This window comes from Natator depressus, chromosome 9, assembly GCF_965152275.1.
Source record: "Natator depressus isolate rNatDep1 chromosome 9, rNatDep2.hap1, whole genome shotgun sequence".
Lineage (NCBI taxonomy): Eukaryota > Metazoa > Chordata > Testudines > Cheloniidae > Natator > Natator depressus.
In genome coordinates this window covers 254472-282128 of record NC_134242.1, presented here as the reverse complement: position 1 = coordinate 282128, position 27657 = coordinate 254472, and the positions used below count along the sequence as shown (strand labels likewise).

Genomic DNA, 27657 nt, shown 5'->3' with positions numbered 1-27657 from the left:
GGCTGCTTCTGTGACTCTGCTCCCAGCACTGAGCTGCTTCCTGGGCTGCTTCTCTGGCCCCTCTGGCTCTGGTTGCTGCAGCTCTGCTCCCAGGACAGGGTCTGCTCTCTTTGAGCTGTTTTTCTGGTCCCTCTGGATCTGGCACAGCTCTGCTCCCCAGCTTAGCTTGGGCCCCTGCTTTCTCCTTAGCTCGGCCCCACTCTGTCTCACCCAGGCAATTACAGCTCACACGGAGGACAGGACCTCCCTGGCCTCCTCTGATTAGCCTGCCCGCCCTGTCATTCAGGCTGACCTGGAGCATTAGCCTCTCCCCATTGTTCCTGGGGGCTGTCAGTCTCAGGGTCCTGATTCTCCATCGACCTTTCCCCCTTTTTAGTACTGAGAGCTAGCAACTAAAACACCCCACTGAATGTTAATAAGGGGGCAACAGTCCCCTTACATTAACACTGTCCCTGAGTTATACCAATAGGCCTTTTTGTTTGGCATAGCCCAGTCTTTTGTGCCTTTCCCATTAACATTTGTTATAGATGATTGGATAAAAAAGGTATTAAATGTTCCAGTTTCCCACAGTTAAGCTTATACTTGGGATAGGGCTGTTAGTCTGAAATTATTACATCAGTGCCCTCTGTTTATTAAGATGACTAGTATGCTTCCCTCTCTGTTTGTTGTATCTACATGCTGGCTTTTGTCTTATACTTAGATTATAAACTCCTTGAGGCAGGGAGTTGTGTTTGTATAGTGCCTAGCACAATGGGGCCCTGATCCGTGACTCAGTGTAGTGCCGAGTAGAAGTGTAGGATTGTGTTAAATTTAGAATGCATATCGTATATTAATAAATAGTTAATAGAATGTCAACAGATTTATACACTGCACTGTAAAAACTAATGTGAGTGTACACATGTAACAGAAGGTGGGTATTTTTACGTAAGCATTCAAGAAAAAAATGTGCACGGCTCCTTAAAATGAGTGTGCTATCTGACAAACTTCAGCCATTTTTATTTTATTAAAAAGGTTGTTTTAATAAAAAACCTTACACTGATTCTCTGACACTGATTCATGAATAATGACCAGGATCTCATCATTGCTTTCTGTCTTTTAGAGAACCTAGAAAAGTTGTACTACATCGTGGATCAACAGGACTTGGTTTCAACATTGTGGGAGGGGAAGATGGAGAAGGAATTTTCATCTCTTTCATTCTCGCAGGAGGGCCTGCTGATCTGAGTGGCGAGCTCAGGAAAGGAGATCGTATAATTTCGGTAGGATTCATTAAATTTAAAAACATGTATTTCCTCCTCTTAGTCTGTTTTACTTTGATGGCTTATATGGCTCATTACAAGGGAACCTAGTGAACTAGTTGGACTAATTTTGAGAATGTGGGACAAGGAGTAAGTATTCTGCTTCATGTTGTCTGATTTAGAGACCTGATTTAAAAGCCAAACATTCTGTGGGGAGGTGGTGTAATGCACACCACAACTGACAAACCCTGATACCACCTGTTTTTGTAAAAAAATTACTGTGTTTAAAATTAGGGGAAAATCAATTTTTTGGATTCATAAAAATAAAATGGGTAAGTGTACAGGCCACACAAGTCTGCTCTGCCTGTGGGTGTACAGAGAGGAAGGATGGTGCAGTGGTTACGGCACTAAACTGGGACGTTGGAGGCATGGGTATTGTTCCCTGCTCTGCCACAGACTTCCTGTGTGATCTTTAGCAGTTACTACAGTATCTCTACATGGGGATAGAAAACCTACAGCTGGCCCAGACAGCTTACAACTTGGGCTTGTGGGGCTCAAGCTCCAGGGGTAGAAAAATTTCTGTGTAGACGTAGAATCATAGAATATCAGGGTTGGAAGGGACCTCAGGAAGTCATCTAGTCCAACCCCCTGCTCAAAGCAGGACCAATCCCCTATTAAATCATCCCAGCCAGGGCTTTGTCAAGCCTGACCTTAAAAATATGTAAGGAAGGAGATTCCACCTCATCCCTAGGTAACGCATTCCAGTGTTCCACCACCCTCCTAGTGAAAAAGTTTTTCCTAATATCCAACCTAAACCTCCTCCACTGCAACTTAAGACCATTACTCCTTGTTCTGTCATCTGCTACCACTGAGAACAGTCTAGATCCATCCTCTTTGGAACCCCCTTTCAGGTAGTTGAAAGCAGCTATCAAATCCCCCCTCATTCTTCTCTTCCGCAGACTAAACAATTCCAGTTCCCTCAGCCTCTCCTCATAAGTCATGTGATCCAGTCCCCTAATCATTTCTGTTGCCCTCCGCTGGACTCTTTCCAATTTTTCCACATCCTTCTTGTAGTGTGGGGCCCTAAACTGGACACAGTACTCCAGATGAGGCCTCACCAGTGTCGACTAGAGGGGAATGATCACGTCCCTCGATCTGCTGGCAATACCCCTACTTATACATCCCAAAATGCCATTGGCCTTCTTGGCAACAACAGCACACTGTTGACTCATATCCAGCTTCTCGTCCACTGTAACCCCTAGGTCCTTTTCTGCAGAACTGCTGCCGAGCCATTCGGTCCCTAGTCTGTAGTGGTGCATTGGATTCTTCCGTCCTAAGTGCAGGACTCTGCACTTGTCCTTGTTGAACCTCATCAGATTTCTTTTGGCCCAATCCTCTAATTTGTCTACGGCCCTCTGTATCCTATCGCTACCCTCCAGCGTATCTGCCACTCCTCCCAGTTTAGTGTCATCTGCAAACTTGCTGAGGGTGCAATCCACACCATCCTCCAGATCATTTATGAAGATATTGAACAAAACCGGCCTGAGGACCAACCCTTGGGGCACTCCACTTAATACGGGCTGCCAACTAGACGTGGAGCCATTGATCACTACCGGTTGAGCCTGACAATCTAGCCAACTTTCTGTCCACCTGATAGTCCATTCATCCAGCCCATACTTCTTTAACTTGCTGGCAAGAATACTGTGGGAGACTGTGTCAAAAGCTTTGCTAAAGTCAAGGAACAACACGTCCGCTGCTTTCCCCTCATCCACAGAGCCAGTTATCTCGTCATAGAAGGCAGTTACATTAGTCAGGCATGATTTGCCCTTGGTGAATCCCTGCTGACTGTTCCGGATCACTTTCCTCTCATCTAAGTGCTTCAGAATTGATTCCTTGAGGACCTGCTCCATGATTTTTCCAGGGACTGAGGTGAGGCTGACTGGCCTGTAGTTCCCAGGATCCTCCTTCTTCCCTTTTTTAAAGATGGGCACTACATTAACCTTTTTCCAGTCGTCCGGGACTTCCCCCGATCTCCATGAGTTTTCAAAGATAATGGCCAATGGCACTGCAATCACATCTGCCAACTCCTTTAGCACTCTCGGATGCAGCGCATCTGGCCCCATGAACTTGTGCTCATCCAGCTTTTCTAAATAGTCCTGAACCACTTAAGTAGCCTGAGCTGTGGAACCCTGTGATGTGGGAGGGCCTCCAAACCACAGGGCCAGTCATGGTCATGACATGGGGGTTTTATCCCTGTATAGAAGTACATTGGTCAGCAAGCACTCATAATCTGGATCCAAGAACCCTGCTAGGTGGGATGGCTCAGAGCCCAAGTCCTACTGTGGCTCACGTCCAAGCCCCATCATTTTGCAGTTTGGATGCAGATCAAGCAGAAGGCCTGCATAGTGTAGTATGGACACATTAGCACAGCTGTGAGGATCCAACAATCATAAACCCAGGTTTACGATACAGTGTGGATGCTCAAGCACGGGCTTAGAAACAAGAAGTCCACACGCCTGGGTCCTACAGACCCAGGCTTAGTGTAAGAGACATACCTTTAGTGCCTTAGTTCCCTATCAGTAACATGGGAATAATGGCTCTGCCCTACCTTGTGGGGATGTTGTGAGGATACATTAAAGATTGTAAGGCTCCAGTAATGGGAGCCATAGAAGTATGAAAGAAGAGAAAGACAGAGACTTATGACAAACTGCAGGACAGATCTTTACAACCCAGCAGTGCTGGCTTGCTTAACAGGCTGTTTCTAGAGGTGGAGAGGCGTAGCAATAGTGCTCCAAAAATGGCCATGTAATGAACATGATATCTAGCAGAAGCCCCAGAAAGCATGACAATCGCAGTCTGGAACCAGTCTTTGAGGAGATCATAGGCAGCATCTCCCCAAAATGGATCCTGCAACTGTTAGTAGAACACCCTACCCCTCATCCCTCAAATATCATTCATCATGTTCCATCTGCCAGAAGAAAGCTGGATACAGCTACCTCCAAGACAGTCAAAACACTCCATATACCCAACAAAGTGGCTCACTGGAAAGCGGTATACCTCCTCGACTCTCCTCTCAGGATCCCCCTGCGTTGTGTAGCAGTACCATTTGATGGTACCAGATAACTTAGCAAACAGTCTCTTTTTTTAGGACTGTCAAGCGATTAAAAAAATTAATCGCAATTAATTGTACTTTTAAACAATAATAGAATACCATTTTTTTGAATATTTTTGGCTGTTTTCTACATTTTCCAACATATTGATTTCTATTAGAACACAGAATATAAAGTGCACTGTGCTCATTTTATATTTATTTTTTATTACAACGTAATACAAGTATTGTAGTGCAATCTCTTTATAATGAAAGTTGAACTTACAAATGTAGAATTATGTACAAAAAATAACTGCATTCAAAAATAAAACAATGTAAAACTTTAGAACCTACAGGTCCACTCAGTCCTACTTCAGCCAATCACTCAGACAAACAAGTTTGGTTACAATTTGCAGGAGATAAGGCTGCCCATATCTTGTTTACAATGTCACCTGAAAGTGAGAACAGGCTTTCACATGGCACCATTGTAGCCAGCATCGCAAGATTTTTACGTGCCAGATGCGCTAAAGATTCATATGGGCCTTCGTGCTTCAATCACCATTCCAGAAGACATGCGTCCATGCTGACGAGAAGTTCCACTCGATAACAGTCCAAAACAGTGCGGACTGACGCATGTTCATTTTCGTTATCGGAGTCAGATGCCACGAGAGGAAGCTTGATTTTCTTTTTTGGTGGTTTGGGTTCTGTAGTTTCCGCATTGGAGTGTTGCTCTTTTAAGACTTCTGAAAACATTCTCCACACCTTCTCCCTCTCAGATTTTGGAAGACACTTCAGATTCTTAAACCTTGGGTCGAGTGCTGTATCTATCCTTAGAAATCTCACACTGGTATGTTCTTTGCATATTGTCAAATCTGCTCTGAAAGTGTTCTTAAAATGAACGTGTGCTGGGTCATCATCCAAGACTGCTATAATATGAAATATGTGGCAGAATGCGGGTAAAACAGAGCAGGGGGCATACAATTCTCCCCCAAGGAGTTCAGTCACAAATTTAATTAATGCACTATTTTTTTTAACAAACGTCATCAGCATGGAAGCATGAAGGGGCATATGAATGTTTAGCATATCTGGCACTTAAATACCTTGCAACACCAGCTACAAAAGTGCCATGCGAATGCCAGTTTTCACTTTCAGGTGACATTGTAAATAAGCAGTCAGCAGTATCTCCCATAAATGTAAACAAACTTGTTTCTCTTAGCAATTGGCTGAACGAGAAGTAGGACTGAGTAGACTTGTAGGCTCTAAAGTTTTACATTGTTTTGTTTTTGAGTGTAGTTATGTAACAAACAAAAATGTCTACATTTGTAAGTTACACTTTCACAGTAAAGAGATAACACTACAGTACTTGTATGAGGTGAATTGAAAAATAGTATTTCTTTTGTTTATTGTTTTTACAGTGCAAATATTTGTAATCAGAATAATAATATAAAGTGAGCACTGTACACTTTGTATTCTGTGTTATAGAAATCAATATATTTGAAAATGTAGAAAAACATCCAAAAATATTTAATAAATTTCTATTGGTATTCTATTTCTTAACAGTGCAATTAATCACATTTAATTTTTTTAATCGCAGTTAATTTTTTTGAGTTAATCGTGTGAGTTAACTGCAATTAATGTACAGCCCTACTTTTTATATTTAAAAATGACTGTTTTAGTGCAGAGTATATAGACTGATTTTATTCCATTGGTGACATAATGGAGATGATTTGGATGATTCTTTTTTGCTTGGGAGGATTTTGGGGGAAGTTAGTATTGTGGTTGGAATATAGTAACTAAAATAGAAACTAAAATTCCTTGCTAATTTTGACACCACGATATATTGCTTTTTATAAGTTTTACATTCTTCTAATCTGAAAGTCTTTTCTTTTTATTAATATTGAAGGACCTAAGGTTTTTGTACCTTTGCTCTGAAAATTAATATTCACCCTTCATTTGTGGAATTAGTTGCAGGGGACAGTTATATTGTAAAATGATAGTTATGTAAAAAATTGTAATTAAAGAAGGACTTATATACTTAAGTTAGTGTCAGCTTTTCCATTATATATTCTTTTTTTTTTTTAAGGGGGTCATAGCAGCTGTAAAAAGTGCCTTTGGACTACTACAGTGTGGCATAGAAAATCTAGAGCTTGAAGCATTTTTTTTTTCTGATAATTTATAAATCTGCTTTGGCTACTTTATTAAAGTTGTACTGTATTTTGTACTGCATGTCAAATGACTTCATGTTTAAATTGAAGTTTTGGAGGTCATTAGTTCATAATGTAGATTAATGCCTTTTAACTATTTTGAAATATAAGGATAGATGAAAATCGGTCAAGTTGTTTCTACAGAACATTGGCAGCTTCACGGGATATGCGCAGCACCAAAAGTTACACTGTAGTCTTGATATCCTATGGCCATTAAGAATGTGCAAATTATGAACTATCTAAACAACAAATGAATAAGAGTCTCAAAAAGTATAATGCAAACTTGAATTCATACCAGTGGATGGAACCTGAGTTTTCATCCATTAAAAGGTCTGAAACTTATACATTCTAAGTTAAAGTGAATTGAAAAATACTATTTCTTTTGTTTTTTTACAGTGCAAATACTTGTAATCAAAAATAAAGTGAGCACTGTACACTTTGTATTCTTTGTTGTAACTGAAATCAATATATTTGAAAATGTAGAAAACATCCAAAAATATTTAAATTATATTGTATTCTATTATTGTTTTACAGTGCAATTAATCGCGATTAATTTTTTTAATCACTTGACAGCCCTATTTACTTCATATGAATTTTCACCCACTTGTATATTAAAACAATGTTCTGTGATAAATTTCAATTAGCATTATTGTTTACTCTGATAAATAGATGTTTACATTTTATTTGTAGGTAAATGGTGTAGACCTTAAAGCTGCAACCCATGAACAAGCAGCAGCAGCCTTGAAGAATGCAGGCCAAGCCGTAACCATTGTTGCACAATACCGTCCAGAAGGCAAGAGAATTCTTCCTATTCATATTACATCTGTGTAGCATAAAGTTTTTAAAAATTAACTTTCTATGGATGTCAAAGTTTTTACAAGAAAACTTAGACCTGCTTTGACGCAAGGAGAGAAATAAATGTATTGTCATTGATCTATTACTCCTGAGGGAATTCTGTGCCAAAAACTTTAAAAATTCAGTGCACAGTATTTTAAAATTCTGCGTATTTTGTCAAAATAACACAATATAATCATGCCAGTTTCAATTATTTTGGTAATTTATTTCAAAATACCAGTTCAACAAGAATGATTGTAACACTACAGACAACTAAAAAAGATTCAAAAATGTTTTTTCACTAATAGATTCCTTACTCTTCATATTAATGCAGAACTTTGAGTAATAATTCATTTAAATTACAATACAGAAACGTATTTCCCGCACCCCTCAGAAGCAGTGCAAAGGTTTGATTAAACCTTTGCACTGCTTCTGAGGGGTGCGGGAAATACGGGAGTCGGGTAATGGAGGAGCTGAGGGACAGGGAAGAAATTGCTGGGAAGGAGCCTGGGAGTGAACCTGGAGGGTTGTTGGGTGTGGGCAGGGAGAAGTATGGAACAGGTTTTTGAAGAGGTGGAGGGGTGTGCGAGAGATTGTTAAGCAGTTGGAGATCCTCCTCCATGCAGACCTGGCTGACCCCTAGCCTCTCCCAATCAGTCAGGCACATCCATCCCCATCCCCATCCAGCCACTCCATCGTCATGTGTCACTGCACCCCCACTCAGCCACCCCCCTGTACCTGTGTGTCCCTGCTAGGGTTGCCAACTTTCTAATCCCTGAAAACTGAACACCCCTACCCCATCCCTTCCCCAGAGACCCCGCCCTCTTCCTCTGAGGTCCTGCCTCATCTGGTCCACCCAACCCCTACCCGTGCCTCCGTCACTCATTCCTCCATTCTCTGGGACTCACCCACCACCTGCAGAGCCAGGGTGGAAGGGGCTGATGTGGAGCCTGCCCAAGCGGGGCATGGCAGGGGTCAGTCTCCAGTGTAAGGGGCTGAGGTGGGAAAATCAGGGCACAGTGGAGTGGGGGGTGCAGTCCCTGGAGCATGGGGCAGGAGGGTCAGTCCCTGGAGCAAGGGGTCAGAGCACAGCAGCATGGGGGGGGGGTCTGTCCCAGGAGCGAGGGGCTGGGGTGGGGAAATGGGGGCACAGGAGCAGGCTCAGACCCTGGAGTGAGGGGCTGGGAAGGGGAAATCAGGGCACAGCGGGGCAGGGGAGTCTCCAGAGCGAGGGACTGGGGTGTGGGGGCAGACAGTACGGGGACACAGACACACACACACACACACACACCCTGGATGTTGCCGGTACCTACTTTGAAGCCAAGTCCGGGAGCCAGCCCGTTCTCTCCATGAGGCTGAGGGAAGGGAAGAGCAGCACTTGCTAAGCAGAGCTGCTCCTCCAGGGTTCAGTAGCAGCTGCTGCTCTCCATCATGCTGGTGGTGGAGGCCGGTTACTGCAGGTAACCAGACTTTTAGTGTCTGGTTAGCTGTGCTGACCGGATGCTGCCAGTTTCCCTTTTCAACCAGATGTTTCAGTGGAAAACAAGACACCTGGCAACCCTAGTCCCTGCAACCCACTCCCATTCACCCTCCACTCCAGTCTGTACCCCCCAACTAGCCCTTCTGAACCCCAGTCTATGTGACACCCCCCGCACAGCCCTGTGTGCCCTGCTCTGTCTGTCCCCACACCCCCGTGCCTCCTCACCTGGCCCTGCAGGCGGGGTGCTGTGAGGAATGCAGACGCTACTCTCTTCCTATCGGCTGCTGACTGCTATAGCTGGTGAGCAGTGAGCCAGCTTCCTCTATTCTGTAACCACAGCAGCCCCTGGAGCTTCTGCAGCAGAATGTATTTTCTGTGGAGGGGAAAAAAAATCTGCAGGAAACAAGAATTCTCTGTGCACGCAGTGGCGCAAAATTCTCCCTGGAGTAATATATAGTCTGTTTTAGTTTCATACTTTGATCCCCATTGAGTCAACTGGCTCAATTTAAAGTTGAATATTTCAACTTTGTTGCAAAGGAGTGGGGAGTCTAAATGCCACCTTTATCTGAGGCACTGACTGTGTGCATTCAGCTGGCCTAAGGAGATTGTAAGGTTTCCATCCACTGCTTTCATTCTGGGCTGCCATTTTAATCTATCCAGCAATTCGCCCTATTCCAGTTAATCAGCATCACCCCCCATTTTAGTGCAATCTCTATAGGTGAATAGGCTTACCCCACTTCTGTAGGTACCCACTAATGCTTTGGGGGAAGGATAAATTTTTACATTGTTTTGTTTTTGAGTGCAGTTATGTAACAAACAAAAATATCTACATTTGTAAGTTACACTTTCACAGTAAAGAGATAGCACTACAGTACTTGTATGAGGTGAATTGAAAAATAGTATTTCTTTTGTTTATTGTTTTTACAGTGCAAATATTTGTAATCAGAATAATAATATAAAGTAAGCACTGTACACTTTGTATTCTGTGTCGTAATAGACACAAACACCGGCCTCGTTGGCCCCCATCTCTAAAAAGGTGGAACGCAAGTACTTTGTACCCACTGAAGGGCATGAGTACTTGTATACCCACCCACAGGGAATGGCAGGGTCAGCCAGCCCTGACCCCAAAGAACAAAGACTCTCGGAGACTGGACTCTTTCGGAAGGAAAATTTATTCGTCTTCGAGCTCCCAGTTACAAGTGGCAAACCATCAGACTCTCCTGGGCAGGTACGAATTCATTCTGTGGGGCTCCCTGCCCAAGTTTGAGGACTCCCTCCAGGAGCGCAATAGGAAGGAGTTCAAAGCGCTAGTGGAGGAAAGGGCAGCAGCTAGGGCGTCCCTGCAGGCAGCCTCTGATGCTGCGGACATGGCCGCACGATCAATGGCCTCCGCGGTGTCCATGAGACGGGCGTCATGGCTCCTGCTCTCTGGGCTGTCCAGCAAGGCGCAGTGTTCCATGCAGGATCTCCTGTTTGACGGGAAAGCTCTGTTTGCGGAGGAAACAGATACAAGGCTGCATGGCATGAAAGACTCCCGCACGACCCTACAGACTCAGGGCCTCTATGTCCTGGCTCCAGCAAAACCTAAGTTCAAGTTGCAGCAGACTCCCGCCCAGGCTGCTCTCCCGAAGTATGAGGCAGTCCATAAGAAGCTGCGGGACTATAAGAGACGCCCTCAGAGGCGGTCTCGGCCTGCCCCCCCAGCCTGGGTCCTCCCAAGAGCAAGCAGGCGGGGGAAAGGCGTTTTTGATGAGGTGTTTGGGGGCACCTCGCCCGTCCTCACCGGGGATCCAATAAAGCTACCCTTCTCCAACCGGTTGCGTATTTTCCTCCCGGAATGGTCGCAGCTAACCTCGGACCGATGGGTCCTCAACACCATCTCCTGGGGTTACACCCTCCAGTTTACTTCCACCCCGCCCAACCACCCCCCCACCCCCGTTCCTCTTGGGGGACCCGTCACATGAAGCTCTGCTCGAGCAGGAGGTAGGCCAGCTCCTAGGACTTCAAGGGGTCTGGTTCAGGGACAGGGCCCCGTCGTTGGAGCTGGTGTCCGATGCGTCAGACCTGGGTTGGGGGGCCCATGTGGGGAACTTTCAGACCCAAGGCCTGTGGTCGGCTCAAGACCTGATCCTACATATAAACGTCAAGGAGCTCAGGGCAGTGTGGCTGGCGTGCATGGCCTTCTGCTCGCACCTGGAGGGCAAGGTAGTCAGGGTCCTCACGGACAACGCGGCCTCGATGTTCTATATCAAGAGGCAAGGCGGGGCCCAATCCTCCGCCCTCTGCCATGAAACCCTCAGGCTGTGGGACTTCTGTATTGCCCATGACATCCACTTGAAGGCCTTCCACCTGCCGGGCTCCCGGAACAAGAGGGCAGATCGCTTGAGCAGGGACTTTTCCTTGCAACACGAGTGGTCCCTCCACCCAGAAGTGGCCCACTGGCTCTTCTGAAGGTGGGGAACTCCCCAGGTGGACCTATTCATGGTTCAGCAAAACCAGCAATGCCCCCGGTTCTGCTCCAGGGCCGCCACCTCCATCCCAACCTAGCAGCGCTTCAGCTCACAGCGTGGCTGCTCAGTGGTTAGGCGGAGAGGAAAGGATGTGCTCAGAACAGGTTCAGCGTGTCGCCGCGCTTATTTGGCAAAGTGGTCCCATTTCTCTAGGTGGGCGGCGGACCAGGGTGCCTTCCCAGTGGCCACCCTGATCCAGCTTATCCTTGATTACTTCCTCCATCTGAGGGCTCAGGGCCTGGCGCCCTCATCAGTCAAGGTGCACCTGGCAGCCATCTCGGCCTTCCATCCGCCGGTGCAAGAGCACACGGTACTTTCCCATGCTATGACTGGCTGGTTCCTTAAGGGTTTGGACTGTCTTTTTCCGTATTCTAGACCACCGGTCCCACAGTGGGACCTAAACCTGGTGTTGACTCCTCTCATGGGGCCCCCGTTTGAACCACTGGCCAGGTGCTCCTGGTTTCACCTCTCATGAAAGGTGGCCTTCCTGGTTGCAATCACGTCAGCCAGGCGAGTCTCGGAGCTCAGGGCCCTGACCACCGAGCCGCCATACATGGTCTTTCATAAGGACAAGATCCAGCTCCGCCCACACCCCGCGTTCCTCCCGAAGGTGGTCACCGCCTACCACATGGGTCAGGACATTTTTCTACCAGTCCTCTGCCCCAAGCCTCACGCGTCCAGTGAAGAGTGCCGTCTCCACATGCTTGATGTGTGGTGGGCTCTGGCTTTCGAGCGGGCCAAGCCATTCAGAAAGTCCTCGCAACTGTTCGTCGCCTCAGCTGAGCGCGTGAGGGGCCAGCCAATTTCCACTCAGCAGCTTTCCAATCGGATCACTTCGTGCATCCGTTCCTGTTATGAGCTGGCAGGTGTCCCCCCGCCACCCATTGTGAGGGCACACTCAACTCTGGCGCAGGCCTCGTCGGCTGCCTTCGTGGCCAACGTCCCCATCCAGGATATCTGTAGGGCCGCCACTTGGTCTTTAGTTCACACGTTCACCTCGCACTATGTGATCATTTCCCAAACCAGGGATGATGCCGAGTTCGGCAGGGCTGTCCTCCGTCCTGGGAACTTGTGAACTCCTACCCACCTCCAACAGATATAGCTTGGAATCACCTATTGTGGAATACACATGAGCAATCACTCAAAGAAGAAAAGACAGTTACCTTTTCCGTAACTGGTGTTCTTCAAGATGTGTTGCTCATGTCTATTCCACATCCTGCCCTCCTTCCTCTCTGTCAGAGTTGTCTGGCAAAAAGGAACTGAGGGTTGGGGGAGCGCACAGCTCCCCTTATACCGTGCCAGGCAGGAGCCACTCCAGCGGTCACGAGGGGTACTGCTAGGGGGAAAACTTCCAGCACTAGTGCATGTGGCAAGCACGCACTACTATTTCTAACAAGCATGCCTTAATTTGTCTCTGTGGAGTCAGTGTGCAGTTTCCCTCACTGTCAAAATTAATTTTTAACAAACATTACAGTTATTCAGTGCAGTATTGAGAGTGGCTGAAAGTCATCAAGGAAAGTAATAGAGCCCAAGACGCTTTCCTAGTTGCAAAACCACCTTTGTTACACTAGAGTGCCACTTCTACTATAAAGGTTGAGTGTCACTTTCTGTTTAAAAGGAGACTGTTTTAAGTGCTCTAAAACAGTGGTTCTCAGCAGGGGGGCCACGGTGCCCCGCAGCTAAAACCCAGAGCCTGAGCCCCAGCACCTCCCATGAGGCTGAAGCCAAGAGCAGCAGGGCTGAATTCTGGAGCTCCGAGCTCTGGTGCTCCCCAGGGGGCAGAAGCCCTGAGCCCATAGGAAGAGTTGGGGGGGCCATGTGGGTGTTGCCCCCCCTCCCCGAAACTATAGTGCAGGAGCCAGGCAGTCCTGGGGCAGCTCCACTCATCCCCCCCATCTCTTTCTCTTCCCACCCCCTGGCCAGGTTGGAATCCAGAGCCGGGCAGTGCGGGCAGCTGCTGCTCTGGCTGGTGCCATGGAGCAGGCAGCTACCGTGTTCCCTCGTCTCCTGCTGATGCAGGGGGTTGAAGCAGCCCCTTTTGCTCACACAGCCAATAAGAGCTTCCTGGACAGGGGGACCCGGCTCTGTGGCTGTCTCTGTAACAGGAACTGCAGGTGAGCCCTCCCTGCACACTGAGCTACCCCTGTGCCTGCACACAGCCCCTAGCTATCCTTCTCCATGCAACCTGAGCTACCCCTCTGCCCGCACACAGCCCCTAGCAACCCCTCTTACTGCTCCCTGAGCTATCCCTGTGCCTGCACACAGCCCACAGTATCTCTCTCTCTGCACCTTGAGCTACTCCCCTGCCCGCACACAGCCCCTAGCAACCCCCTCCCTGCATCCTGAGCTGCTCCTCTGCCCGCACACAGCCCCTAGCTAACCCTCACCCTGAGCTGTTTTCAGACTTCTTTAGCTGAGCCCCCACCTTTGAGTTATAATTTTTTATTGTGCCCCCACCCCAACCCAGACAGGTGGGTGGCCTGCTGAGGTGAGTCAGGAGGTGGAGGTGGCGCTCCCTCCCCAGACCCCGCCGTGTGGAGCTGGCTCAAGCCCCGCTGGCTCCTGCCCACCCAAAATAGAAGTCAAACTACACCTATGCCTGAGCCCCGGCACAGAGCCCTGAGTCCCCCGTCCCCACTGAGGTCTGGACCTCCAGCATGTCACTCAAATTGAAGTGTGAGGGTTGGTCACTTGCCAGGATTATCTGGGTATAACTCATGTAATCATTTCTTTGCCAGTGCAGATGCCTCAAGTACTGGTACACCTCTGTCCCTCCTAGTCTCTGCCTGTGGTACATGACAATATAGTCTCCTGTGGGTCTCATTTACTTTTGTCTCATTTCCATTGTTGTTAGGTTTACTGTGCGGTGTTGGGTCGTGTTGGTGGCCTGTGATATACAGGTCAAACTAGATCAAGTGGTCGCTACGGGCATTAATCCCTGTGAAGTCCCCCCATGATCACACAGCTATCTTTCCTACACATCATACGTAGGTACATAAAGAGATGGTCATCCTGGTCCCTAGGTTGATTTGGTGGTCTGTAGCAGACACCAGCTAAAACCCCTACTTGTGCTTTATCTGTTAGAACAATGATCTATAAGCATTCAAGAAGATTTTCTTCTATCAGTGATGCAGAAACTCTTAATGCTATTTTTGATATAGAGCGCCATTCCCACTACATCCTTCCTAAAGATAGGTTATAACCACTGATTTTAACATTCCAATTGTGCATCATCCCACCACATTTCAGTGAGGCCAACTAGATCAAATTTATGCTCATAAAGGCAATTCCAGATCCTCTTGTTTGCTTCCTAGGCTCTTAGCACTAGTGTATAAGCAACTCAAGAGTTTCTTCTCTTCATGTCCTTTGGTTCCTTGGCGAATTTTGTTCTTGATTCTGTACGAAATGAGTGTTCATATCTTCCCTGTTTTTACCCTCCTGTTTTATTATTAGTTTCACACCCTCCTGACTCTTCTAGCCAACCTCTCCTGAGATCAGTTCCTCTTCTGCTGAGGTGGAGCACTGTGGAGGCCATCCAAACTATACAGACCCCTTACCCTATAAAAGGTGGAGCAATGTTCTACAAAGCCAAAACCCTATACCACTTACCTAGCCAGAGATTCACTTCCAGAATCTTCTGCTTTTTGTCTTCCTTCACTTGTGGAACAGGAAGGCTCTCAAAGAAGATTGGTTGGACATTTTTCTTGTTCAGCTCACTTCCAAGTCCCTGAAGTCATCTATTATTTGTGAGATATTCTGCGATGCAGTGTCATTAGTGCTGATATGAATCATCACTAAGGCTACGTTTTAGTCACGGGTATTTTTAGTAAAAGTCACGGACAGGTCATGGGCAGTAAACAAAAATTCACAGCCCGTGACCTGTCCATGACCTCTACTATATATCCCTGAATAAATTGGGGGGCGGGGGCAGCCCGGGGTCACCACAGGTGCTCGGGGGGGGGGGGAAGAGCTGCAGAGGTTCGGGGGGCAGCAGCACAAGGCCTGGGACCCCTACTGGTGCTGGGGGAGAGGCGGGGGGTTGGCAGGGCCAGCAGGCTCCCTACCTGACTCCGTGTCTCTCAGAAAGTGGTGACATCCCCCTCGCTCATCTCCTAGGCGGAGGCACGCCCAGAGCAACAGCTTTTGCAGTTCCCATTGGCTGGGAACCACAGGAGCTGCGGGGGCGATGCCTGTAGGCGGAGGCAGTGCGCAGAGCTGCCTGGCCACGCCTCCGCGCTTCTGGAGAGCCCCCAGATAAGCACTGCCCAGAGCCTGCCTCACCCTGTCCCGTGCCCCAACCCCCTGCCCCCTCCCACACCCAAACTCTGCTGCTGCTGGGGTGTGGGCAGTGGCCCGAGACTGCCCCAGCAGCGGCCAGTGCGACTAGCGCAGGGGCTTCCTGAGCTGGCCCGGGCCAGGCGCACAAGCCTCTGCAGAAGTCACGGAGGTCACAGAAAGTCACTGAATCTGTGACTTCCGTGACAAACTCACAGCCTTAACCGTCATCAATGGATCATTCCCCATCCACTTCACAAGCTGTCTAGTCTTAGTGTGACATCTCTTCTGTTGGCTCCGGGAAGGCCACACACCATCCTATTATTGTCTGATACTAAAACCTGCAAAAAAGTAGGACATGGTCCCGCCTTGCAATATACATGTGATTTAGTCACACCCGCATGCAAAAGTAAGATTACTCTGTTAAAGCAATACCAGTTTTCACATGAATGCTCAAAAGCACCTTCTCACTGAGGCCTCTTTCCCCACTTTCTGTACCCAGCCGCTTCAGGAGTACTGCTGTTCCTGAAAATGCTACAAGAATTATTTCAATGGACAAAATTGGCTTCTTCATTCTACTGGACCATTTTGGCTGAAATGTTCCAAAAACTCACCTTCATGCAAGGACTAAGCCCTGAAAATTAAGCCAGATAGATGAAAGTTCTGAGTAACTAAAAACGGGATGAAGATGGAAATGCAGAGACCACATATTAACTAGAGTTGTTGCTACTGTTCCTACTAAATCAGGGTTGGGCAAACTTTTTGGCCTGAGGGCCATGTCAGGGTTGCAAAACTATATGGAGGGCCAGGTAGGGAAGGCTGTGTCTCCCCAAACAGCCTGGCTGCCACCCCCTATCCACCCCCTCCCACTTCCCGCCCCCTGACTGCCCCCCCCAGAACCCCCGACCCATCCAGCTCCCCCCCCGTTACTTGTCCCCTGACCGCCCCCTCTCGGGACCCCACCCCCTAACCAACTGCCCCTTCTCCCTGTTCCCTGACTGCTCCGCCCCCTCTCCACACCCCCGCCCCCTGACAGGCCCCCTCGGACTCCCACGCTTATCCAACACCCCCGTTCCCTGACCGCCCCCCAAGAACATCTGCTCCATCCAACCCCCCCACCCACTCCCTGTCCCCTGACTGCCCTGACCCCTATCCACAACCCCGCCCCCAACAGGCCCCCCAGGACTCCCACACCTATCCAGCCCCCCCTATTCCCCATTCCCTGACTGCCCACCCCAGAACCTCCACCCCATCCAACTGCTCCCTGTCCCCTGACTGCCCTCCGGGACCCCTTGCTCCCCGCCCCCTTATCATGCCGGAGCCAGCCATGTCGCCACACTGTCCGGCAGGAGTGGTGGGCCAGAGCGCTGGCAGCGCAGTGCGCTGAGGCTGCAGGGGAGGGGGAACAGCGGGGGAGGGGCCGGGGGCTAGCCTCCCCGGCCAGGAGCTCAAGGGTCGGGCAGGACGGCCCCATGGGCCGTAGTTTGCCCACCTCTGTACTAAATACATGTGCATAATATAGCTATTACGATTAGTGAGTTATTGCATGTGCTTTTTGGATAAGGCCCAAAGGCCCCAAGTCTAAGCAGAGTTACTGGCCAAAGTAAGAATGTCGTAATACTCCAATGGTGAAAGAGCTGTCATCAGGTACCTATTACGTAGTGTTCATGTCAAAGTTTTTTTCTGTTTGCAGTTCTACTGAACAGGTCGACCTCATTTCTAAAAGAGAAAATAAGACTGTTAAGTGATCTGATTAGTTGAACATTCTTAGGTGCTTGATGGATCAGTGTGTGATTAAGAGAAGATGGATCAAAGTGCTAGAGAGGAGATTGGAAGGTGTTGTGTTGTAAAACTGCATTTAAAATTGCTTTGTTCACATAGCTGGACAACATTTCTCTTTTGGATTTTTTCTCTCTCTGTATTCAATGCAGAATGTATTCGGAGTCCAGTTTAAGTGTTTAGTCAAAATCACTGACTGATTCAATTCACAATGTTGCTGATGAAGACAGATACTCTGTTTTTTTTTTCCTGCAGAATTAGATAAAATTGTCACATAGCCAGACACCAGGCACCAGCCAGAAGGGTATCTGTATCCTAAAGTCTGCATTGTAGCGAGCAACGTTTGAGAGAAGATGCACATCTGCTCAATCTGTGCTATATCTTATGATCATTTTAAAATAATTGACTTCATATGTTTCATGCCTACCTTACCTTGCCAAATGCTTCATGAAGTGGACGGGTTATTATTATTGGGTATTATATTTTATTGGGCATTAGCTCGATTCTGTCGGATTTTACCGAATTCATGTGTACGCGCGCGTGCTCGTTTAAAAAAAAAAAATACTATTGCCTTTGAAATTTGGTCCCGGCATTGTCTTATGTACGTAGTTAAATGAAACAACTGAACCCTGTTCTCTGGAAATTGGTATTTAATTCATATGTGAATTTCCTAGAGTTGTTTCATATGCAGATGCTGTGAAATATCTTGTGTACACTCCTTAAGACGCTAATCAAAGCAGCACAAAGCCAATAGCACTTTAGCAAAATTAAGAAGATCCAAGTATTTGTTGTACATCAAATGATTTAACTTCACTCACTTTAGGTTATGAAACTGTTAATTCTTAACAATTAAAACTAGATGGAAAGACTGACGTGTTCACTAACTGAAACACATTCTCTAAAATGTTGCAGTTTACACAGCTCTTAGGTACGCAATTCGCAGTTTCCCATTATTTTCCTGTTTATTATACCTGGTTCTGTTAATTTTTGAGTAATCCAGATTAGTCAATTAGTGAGACAGATTTGAAAGGTACTTCAAGAATAGAGAGAGGGTTCTGTTAAAAATAGTCCTCCCAGACAAAGGTATAAGAAGGCTTACTATGTTTTAACCTTTTCAAATGTCATTTTCTACACTATTTTTTTAATTTGTTAGTCTCCTTATTTTTAAATACATTTTGGCCTTTAACAAAGTATAAACGCAGTTATGAAAAAGTGTAGTAAACATAAAGGTGTCACAGATGGTATTGTTCATTTTAGCAGTCTACAGGTATCTCTTCTCAGTTTGAAACTGAAAGGTGCTTGGAAACACTTCCTGAGAAGATGAAAATGTCATTCTCATAATCTGTTCCGAACCTAGTGGCTCAGCCTTTCTAATCACTCATTGTAACCTCAGTAGGTGCAGTTTGCAGCTTTCATGCATGCTAACAAGTCTCCTGTGTATGTGGAATCTATAGTTGTCTCTTATGTTCATTTGATGTGTTAATATAGAAACACTAAGTATCCATGCAAAGAAATTAATTGCTCCTAGAAAATTACAGTAAAACTTGTTTTTGAACTGATCCACAAATATTTTTAAAAGTAATTTTGTTTGGGTAGTTATAAAATACCTCCTGTGGTATCTAGATACTGTGTAGGTTAAAGGTTGTATTCATATATACTAGTCCTTAATTAGCAAATATTCTCTCAGAATATTAAAGTAGGAATTATTTATTGTTATGAAAATATACCTCCCTAAGCAGTACCCACATTAAAAACCTTCCTGACACTAAACTAAAATTTGCAAACAAAAAAGGTTGTAAAAAAATAGTTAATAGCGAAAGTAGGTTTCAGAGAAGTACAGTAAAAGCTCTCAACCAATATGACTGACTTTACAAAAATTATACACCTTAGAACGAAAAACAAACTTTAGAATATCTGGAAAAGAACACTGAAGTGATCCATTTTACCATATAATCCTTTACCACTCGCTATCACCTAACCCAATTTACACTTCCATGCAAACCTAACAGTGGCCCCTAAAATTTGTAAAATATGCACAACAATGAAAATGGATAACTAGTAAGAGAGTATTGTAAATGGATCTCTTGGAGATGTGATTTTATAATCACCTAATAATTTATTTTGACTTTTGAATAAACTTTTATATTTTTATTGGTGGGGTCGGATTCTCAACTTTTTTAAAACATTTTTAATGGTGAATTATCCTCTACCTCCCTGCCCCCTCAGCCCAAATAAACATCAGAAGTTTAAATCTGTTTGGCATATAAGATTCACAGCAAGGGATCCCTGTTCTGACAGATCTAATGACGTCCATTAAAGTGGGGTATTTAAGACTGTAAGACTTTAGGAAAGGCTGAGGAACTTGGAGAAAAGGAGAAGGAAAAAGAGGGGGGGGAAGCTTTTATCTGTATCTGAACACTTTCAGCTCTCCAGGCTTAGTATGAATAAGAATCTCTACTTCTTCATGTCCCCCTGCTCCCAGTTCCCTGCATACCCTTCCATGCCTCCCCCATCATCTGAACTACCCTCCATGCTCCCAATCCCTTGCAGGTCCTTCATCCCTCATTATCTCCCAGGTTGATGCACCCAACTGTCAGAATCCCCTTTCCAGGATAAATTAATTGGCAACTTGTCTCTTCTCCCCAGTCCATGTTTCTCACAGTCCACTACCCCTTCACCATGTACCTCTACATTTCCCCATCTAAGAACATAAGAATGGCCGTACTGGGTCAGACCAAAGGTCCATCCAGCCCAGCATCCTGTCTGCCGACAGGTTCACTCTCTCTGAGGCACCTGGCATTGGCCACTAACAGGTAATGATCAAGTGATCTCTCTCCTGCCATCCATCTCCACCCTCTGACGAACAAAGACACCATTCCTTACCCATCCTGGCTAATAGCCATTAATGGACTTACCTCCATGAATTTATCCAGTTCTCTTTTAAACCCTGTTATAGTCTTAGCCTTCACAACCTCCTCAGGCAAGGAGTTCCACAGGTTGATTGTGCGCTGTGTGAAGAACTACTTCCTTTTATTTGTTTTAAACCTGCTGCCCATTAATTCCATTTGGTGGCCCCAAGTTCTTATATTATGGGAACAAGTAAATACCTTTACCTTATTCACTTTCTCCACACCACTCATGATTTTATAGACCTCTATCCTATCCCCCCTTAGTCTCCTCTTTTCCAAGCTGCAAAGTCCCAGCCTCTTTAATCTCTCCTCATATGGGACCCATTCCAAACCTCTAATCATTTTGTTGCCCTTCTCTGAACCTTTTCTAGTGCCAGTATATCTCTTTTGAGATGAGATCACATCTGTACACAGGTTTCAGAGTAACAGCCGTGTTAGTCTGTATTCGCAAAAAGAAAAGGAGTACTTGTGGCACCTTAGAGACTAACCAATTTATTTGAGCATAAGCTTTCGTGAGCTACAGCTTATGTAAAGCTTATGCTCAAATAAATTGGTTAGTCTCTAAGGTGCCACAAGTACTCCTTTCCATCTGTACAGTATTCAAGATGTGGGCATACCATAGATTTATATAAGGGCAATAAAATATTCTCCATCTTATTCTCTGTCCCTTTTTTAATGTTTCCTAACATCCTGTTTGCTTTTTGACTGCCACTGCACACTGCGTGGATGTCTTCAGAGAACTAGCCACGATGACTCCAAGAGATCTTTCTTGATTAGTTGTAGATAAATTAGCTCCCATCATGTTGTATGTATAGTTGGGGTTATTTTTTCCAATATGCATTACTTTACATTATCCACGTTAAATTTCATTTTCCGTTTTGTTGCCCAATAACTTAGTTTTATGAGATCTTTTTGAAGTTCTTCACAGTCTGCTTTGGTCTTAACTATCTTGAGCAGTTTAGTATCATCTGCAAACTTTGCCACCTCACTGTTTACCCCTTTCTCCAGATCATTTATGAATAAGTTGAATAGGATTGGTCTAGGACTGACCCTTGGGGAACACCACTAGTTACCCCTCTCCATTCTGAAAATTTACCATTTATTCCTACTGTTCCTCCTCTGCACACTCCACATCCACAATCCATCTCTGAAATCAGTAGTAAGTCATTGTATAAACATTTTAAACCTTGCTCAGTATATGTTTGGAAAGAGACCTGTACACATGTGACAGAGGCCATAACCCCAGGTAACAGAAAAAACAATAGAAAAAAGAAACATACCACATCTTGCCGCTTGAAAGTTTGCACTCCTCCACACATAGGATTTCTCCACCTCAGTCTAATGTCCTGGGGCTTGGACAATGCAATAGTAGTTGACATTTAAAGTTCTTATTTCAGTGGTTGCAGACATGTAGTCCACTCAGGTGTGCATACACCCAGTGCACCAAAGCTGGAGAACTTTGCCTAGTAGTGGACCATCTGGTCCTGATGGCAGACAACCCCGAGAGTCTCCAGCAGCCAGCTGGATGGGACTCTGCTTCAGTGCCAGGAAGTGTGCCTCCTTGCATATCGATGGCAGTAGAAGGGATTCGGTACAGGCGACGCCATTTCAGATCCAGGGTGAACCCATGATCTTCCTTGAGGACAGGCAAGCGTACCAACATCTCCGCTCTGGACTCATGCCCACAACATTACGTGACAACTGGAGAAGCGTATCGTAGAAGATTAGGGTTGGAAGAGACCTCAGGTGTTCATCCAGTCCAACCCCCTGCTCAAAGCAGGACCAATCCACAACTAAATCATCCCAGCCAGGGCTTTGTCAAGCCTGACCTTAAAAATATCTGAGGAAGGAGATTCCACCACCTCCCTAGGTAACGCATTCCAGTGTTTCACCACCCTCCTAGTGAAAAAGTTTTTCCTAATATCCAACCTAAACCTCCCCCACTGCAACTTGAGACCATTACTCCTTGTTCTGTCATCTGCCACCACTGAGAACAGCTGAGCTCCAATCTCTTTGGAACCCCCCTTCAGGTAGCTGAAGGCTGCTATCAAATCCCCCCTCAGTCTTCTCTTCTGCAGACTAAACAAGCCAGGTTCATAGAATTATAGAATATGAGGGTTGGAAGGGATCTCAGGAGGTCATCTAGTCCAACCCCCTGCTCAAAGCAGGACCAATCCACAACTAAATCATCCCAGCCAGGGCTTTGTCAAGCCTGACCTTAAAAATATCGAGGGAAGGAGATTCCACCACCTCCCTAGGTAACGCATTCCAGTGTTTCACCACCCTCCTAGTGAAAAAGTTTTTCCTATTATCCAACCTAAACCTCCTCCACTGCAACTTAAGACCATTACTCCTTGTTCTGTCATCAGCTACCACTGAGAACAGTCTAGATCCATCCTCTTTGGAACCCCCTTTCAGGTAGTTGAAAGCAGCTATCAAATCCCTCCTCATTCTTCTCTTCTGGAGACTAAGCAATCCCAGTTCCCTCAGCCTCTCCTTGTAAGTCATGTGTTCCAGTCCCCTAATCATTTTTGTTGCCCTCTGCTGGACTCTCTCCAATTTTTCTACATCCTTCTGGTAGTGTGGGGCTCAAAACTGTACACAGTACTCCAGATGAGGCCTCACCAATGTCGAATAGAGGGGAACGATCACGTCCCTCGATCTGCTGGCAATGCCCCTACTTATACAGCCCAAAATGCCATTGGCCTTCTTGGCAACAAGGGCACACTGTTGACTCATATCTAACTTCTCATCCACTGTAATCCCCAGGTCCTTTTCTGCAGAACTGCCGCTTAGCAAGTCAGTCCCCAGCCTGTAGCTGTTCATGAGATTCTTCCATCCTAAGTGCAGGACTCTGCACTTGTCCTTGTTGAACCTCATCAGATTTCTTTTGGCCCAATCCTCCAATTTGTGTAGGTCACTCTGGACCCTATCGCTACCCTCCATCATATCTACCTCTCCCCCCAGTTTAGTGTCATCCGCGAACTTGTTGAGGGTGCAATCTATCCCATCATCCAGATCATTGATAAAGATGTTGAACAAAACCGGCCTCAGGACCAACCCCTGGGGCACGCCGCTTGATATTGGCTGCCAACTAGACATTGAGCCATTGATCACTACCCATTGAGCCCGACAATCTAGCCAGCTTTCTATCCACCTTCTAGTCCATTCATCCAATCCATGCTTTTTTAACTTGCTGGCAAGAATACTGTGGGAGACCGTATCAAAAGCTTTGTTAAAGTTAAGATATATCACATCCACCGCTTTCCCCATATCCACAGAGCCAGTTATCTCATTATAGAAAGCAATCCAGTTGGTCAGGCATGACTTGCCCTTGGTGAATCCATGTTGACTGTTCCTGATCACCTTCCTCTCCTCCAAGTGCTTCAAAATGGTTTCCTTGAGGACCTGCTCAATGATTTTTCCAGGGACTGAGATGAGGCTGACTGGTCTGTAGTTCCCTGGGTTCTCCTTTTTCCCTTTTTTAAAGATGGGCACTGTATTTGTCTTTTTCCAATCATCCAGGACCTCCCCCGATTGCCATGAATTTTCAAAGATAATGGCCAATAGCTCTGCAATCACATCAGCCAATTCCCTCAGCACCCTCAGATGCATTCAATCTGGACCCATGGACTTGTGCATGTCCAGCTTTTCTAAATAGTCCTTAGCCTGTTCTTTCACCACTGAGGGCTGCTCACCTCCTCCTCATACTGTGTTGCCCAGGACAGCAGTGTAGGAGCTGACCTTGTCTGTGAAGTCCCAAGCAAAAAAAGCATTGACTACTTTAGCTTTTTCCACATCATCTGTCACTAGGTTTCCTCCCCCATTCATTAAGGGTCCCACACTTTCCCTGACCTTTTTCTTGTTGCGGCTGTCACTGGACGTGGTGCAAGGAATGCCAGGAGCTGGGAGTCCTGGTGCCACAGGTGAAGAATACAGATCACACTATCATCACTCTGAGAGCTAGAACCATTCTGGAGAGGACCCTGAAGGGTGCCATCCGCTGCCAATATGTGGAAAACCTGAAATGGAAGCCAGACCAGGGCAAGGCGTTTGAGGTGACGTGCAAGTGGGACGCCAGCAACCACTTCCTCTCTGGTAGCAGTTTCACCCTATTTGCCAACTGGAGGTTCATCCACAGTGCCTGGCTCAATGCGTCCCTTTCGAGAGCTTGGCAGCTGTGACACAACTCATTCCAAGATCTCCTGGCCACAGCCATCCCTCCACCTGTGGGGAAGGTTATCGTAAACTCCGTCATCCCCGGAACCGACAGCCAACTGCGACCAGACATCATCGTCACCAAGGAGGACCGGAAGAAGATCATCATGGTGGACATCACAGTGACATTCGAGAACAGGACCCCAGCCTTCCACGATGCCCGAGCTTGAAAGGTAGAGAAATATGCCCCGCTGGCCGAAACTTTGAGGGCTGAGGGTTACCAGGTCCAGACACACGCACTGATCATCGGAGCCTTAGGCGCATGGGACCCCAGTGACGAGCGAGTGCTGAGAGAATGCAGAATCAGTCAACGGTACGCTCGGCTGATGCAGCAACTCCTGGTGTCAGATGCCATCAAGTGGTCGAGGGACATCTACATAGAACACATCACTGGACGTCGGCAATACCAGGAGGGATGAGCTGAAGTGCAGATGAGAAGTGCAGTCAGGAAAGTAACAAATACTTTCCTCATGGATTGTATTTTTTAAATGGACAACCAACCTAATTCTTAATTACTGAGGGACAATCTCCACTCATTGATATATTTTGCTTTCCACAACGAAATCTCTGTACTTTTCATGAGTGATGTACCTGAGTATTCGGATTCTAATATCTAAACTGCATTGTTAAATCTATTCACCTAAATTTGGATTATTGCTGATTATGTACTCTGTGTCATATGACTTTTAAAAAACTAACTTTGTATTTGTGGATAATCTAAGCACTATACCCAGATGTACAGACACTCTCTTTTCCCAACCTAAGTATTATATTATTTTTTTAACGTTAGTTTTAATACGGTGTTCAAATCTGTAGGGGCAGTACTCATGCCCTCTGGACTTGCCCTTCCCAGAGAAGAGCAACAAAAATGATTAAAGGTCTAGAAAACATGACATATGAGGGAAGATTGAAAAAATTTGGTTTGTTTAGTCTGGAAAAGAGAAGACTGAGAGGAGACATAAGTTTTCAAGTACATAAAAGGTTGTTACAAGGAGGAGGGAGAAAAATTCATCTTCTTAACCTCTGAGGATAGGACACGCTGCAATGGGCTTAAATTGCAACAAGGGAAGTTTAGGTTGGACATCAGGAAAAACTTTCTGACTGTCAGGGTGGTTAAGCACTGGAATAAATTGATTAGCGAGGTTGTGGAATCTCCATCATTGGAGGTTTTTAAGAGCAAGTTAGACAAACACCTGTCAGGGATTGTCTAGATAAATACTTAGTCCTGCCATGAGCATGGCCGGATTAATTTACGGGCGGCAGCCTCAGGCTAGGGTGGGAGCCCACAAAAATATCCATAATTATATACAATTCAGTGGTCACCAACCCGTAAATCGTGATCTCCAGGTCACTAAAAGTCCAGCAGTGCAGCAGGGCTCAGGCAGGCTGCCTGCATGCCATGGCCCCACACCGCTCCCGGAACCAGCCGGCTGCTGGCATGTCTCTGTGGCCCCTGGTGGGAGGGTGGCGGGAGGTGGCTCCACGTGTTGCCCCTGCCCCCAGCACCATCGCTGCAGCGCCCATGAACCAGCCAATAGGAGTTGCGGGGGCGGCACTTGTGGGCAGGGGCAGCACGTGGAGACATGCTGTCCCCCTCCCCTCAGGGGTGCAAAGAGACTTGCCAGCAGCTAGCCACTTCCAGGAGCAGCGTGGGGCTATGGCAGGCAGGCAGGTGGCCTGCCTGAGCCCTGCTGCGCTGCCGGCTGGGAGCCACCTGTGGTAAGCGTCTCCCTGCTGGAGCATGCACCTCACCCCTCCTCTTGCACCCCAACCCCCTGCCCCAGGTCAGAATCCCCTCCTGCACCAAACTCCTTCCCAGGCCCTGCACCCCAACTCTCTGCCCCTGCCTGGAGCTCACTCCTGCACCCAAACTCCCTCCCAGAAAGAAACTAATATAACAGCTGTTCTAAGGTAAGAAGTAGGCTAGTTTGAATGAACTTAACTATATTCTACATGTTTTAAGCAGACATGCCAAACCCATGAAAAAAATGCAGAAATTGGGCTTGGTTTTGGCTTAATTGGCTTGTGAGTTGCTTGTTGGCTAGTTTTTCGCTTGTTGTAGCTTGTTGCTTCTTTTTTTTGATGTGCTCCCGGCAAGCAGGGTTAAGGGACAAGCAGGGGCAAAGGGGGGGAGAGAGTCAGGGGTGCACAGCAGGCCCACCACGGTCCCAGACTGCACGCCGGGGGGTTCTAGTCACATACAGTGTTGTGGTTCTTAGGGATTGGCTTGTTTTGGCCTTATTTTGAAATGGGATTAGCTTGATTTTTGGCTTATTGTGAAAGTCGGGGTGCTTGTTTACCGCGTGAAAGTTAGCAACTGGTTTTAAGACTGAAATGTAATCACAGAACGTCTTTGTTAATTAAAAGGCAAGTTTAGTATAACGTTAATAGCCTCGATGCCATAATTGTGATCATTTTGTTTTAATTAGGAAATTTAATTTTAGGAAAATACTTGTATACAGGGGCCCCACAAAATCTAATAGCCCCGAGCCCACAGAAGAGTTAATCCGGCCTTGGCCCTGAGTGCAGGGGACTGGACTAGATGACCTCTCGAGGTCCCTTCCGGTCTTATGATGCTCTGAACCATCTACAAACTCAAAACATATGATCCTGAAAAAAGTCTTCCCTCCACATCAATGTGCTGGAACTCTGGGAGATTCAGCTGGCCTGCAGAGCCTTTCTACTGCTCCTGAAAGGGACTGCAGTACAGATCCTGACAGACCACTCCCTCTCAATTTGTATTAACAGTTAAGAGGAGTGCCTGCTCATCTCCCCAGTCAGGGAGCAATCAAGTTGTGGAAATGGTGCCATCGTCACAGGAAAAGTCCCCTGGCCCTTCACCTGCCAAGAGTAAACACTGATTTGACAGATTACCTCACAAGATAATAGCCAACTAGAAGTGGACTCTCTCTTAATATCTGTAACCTTAATTCACCCACCCCCCCTTGCATACATGCATTATTAGGGTCTGTAATTATGTGATGAAAGTGGGTGTCTAAAACAAATAAGCATTAAACTTAGGTATCAAAAGGAAAATATGTCCGTACCTGTCTGTTTTGCATGGTTTTTTACATATTCATATAAAAATATGGTCACTTATTATTAGGGCTGTCAAGCGGTTAAAA

General features: G+C 46.4%; 1 protein-coding gene across 36 annotated transcripts in view; it reads left to right on the top strand.

The window, feature by feature from the left end:
* Window positions 1-27657, top strand: part of DLG1 (discs large MAGUK scaffold protein 1) — a 428909-nt gene that overhangs the window by 316992 nt on the left and 84260 nt on the right. For all 36 annotated transcript variants that reach the window (XM_074963286.1, XM_074963276.1, XM_074963269.1 and 33 more), the window contains 2 exons: window positions 1100-1256; window positions 7218-7320. In XM_074963286.1, coding sequence (XP_074819387.1) covers window positions 1100-1256; window positions 7218-7320 — 260 coding nt within the window. The remainder of the gene's footprint in view (window positions 1-1099; window positions 1257-7217; window positions 7321-27657) is intronic.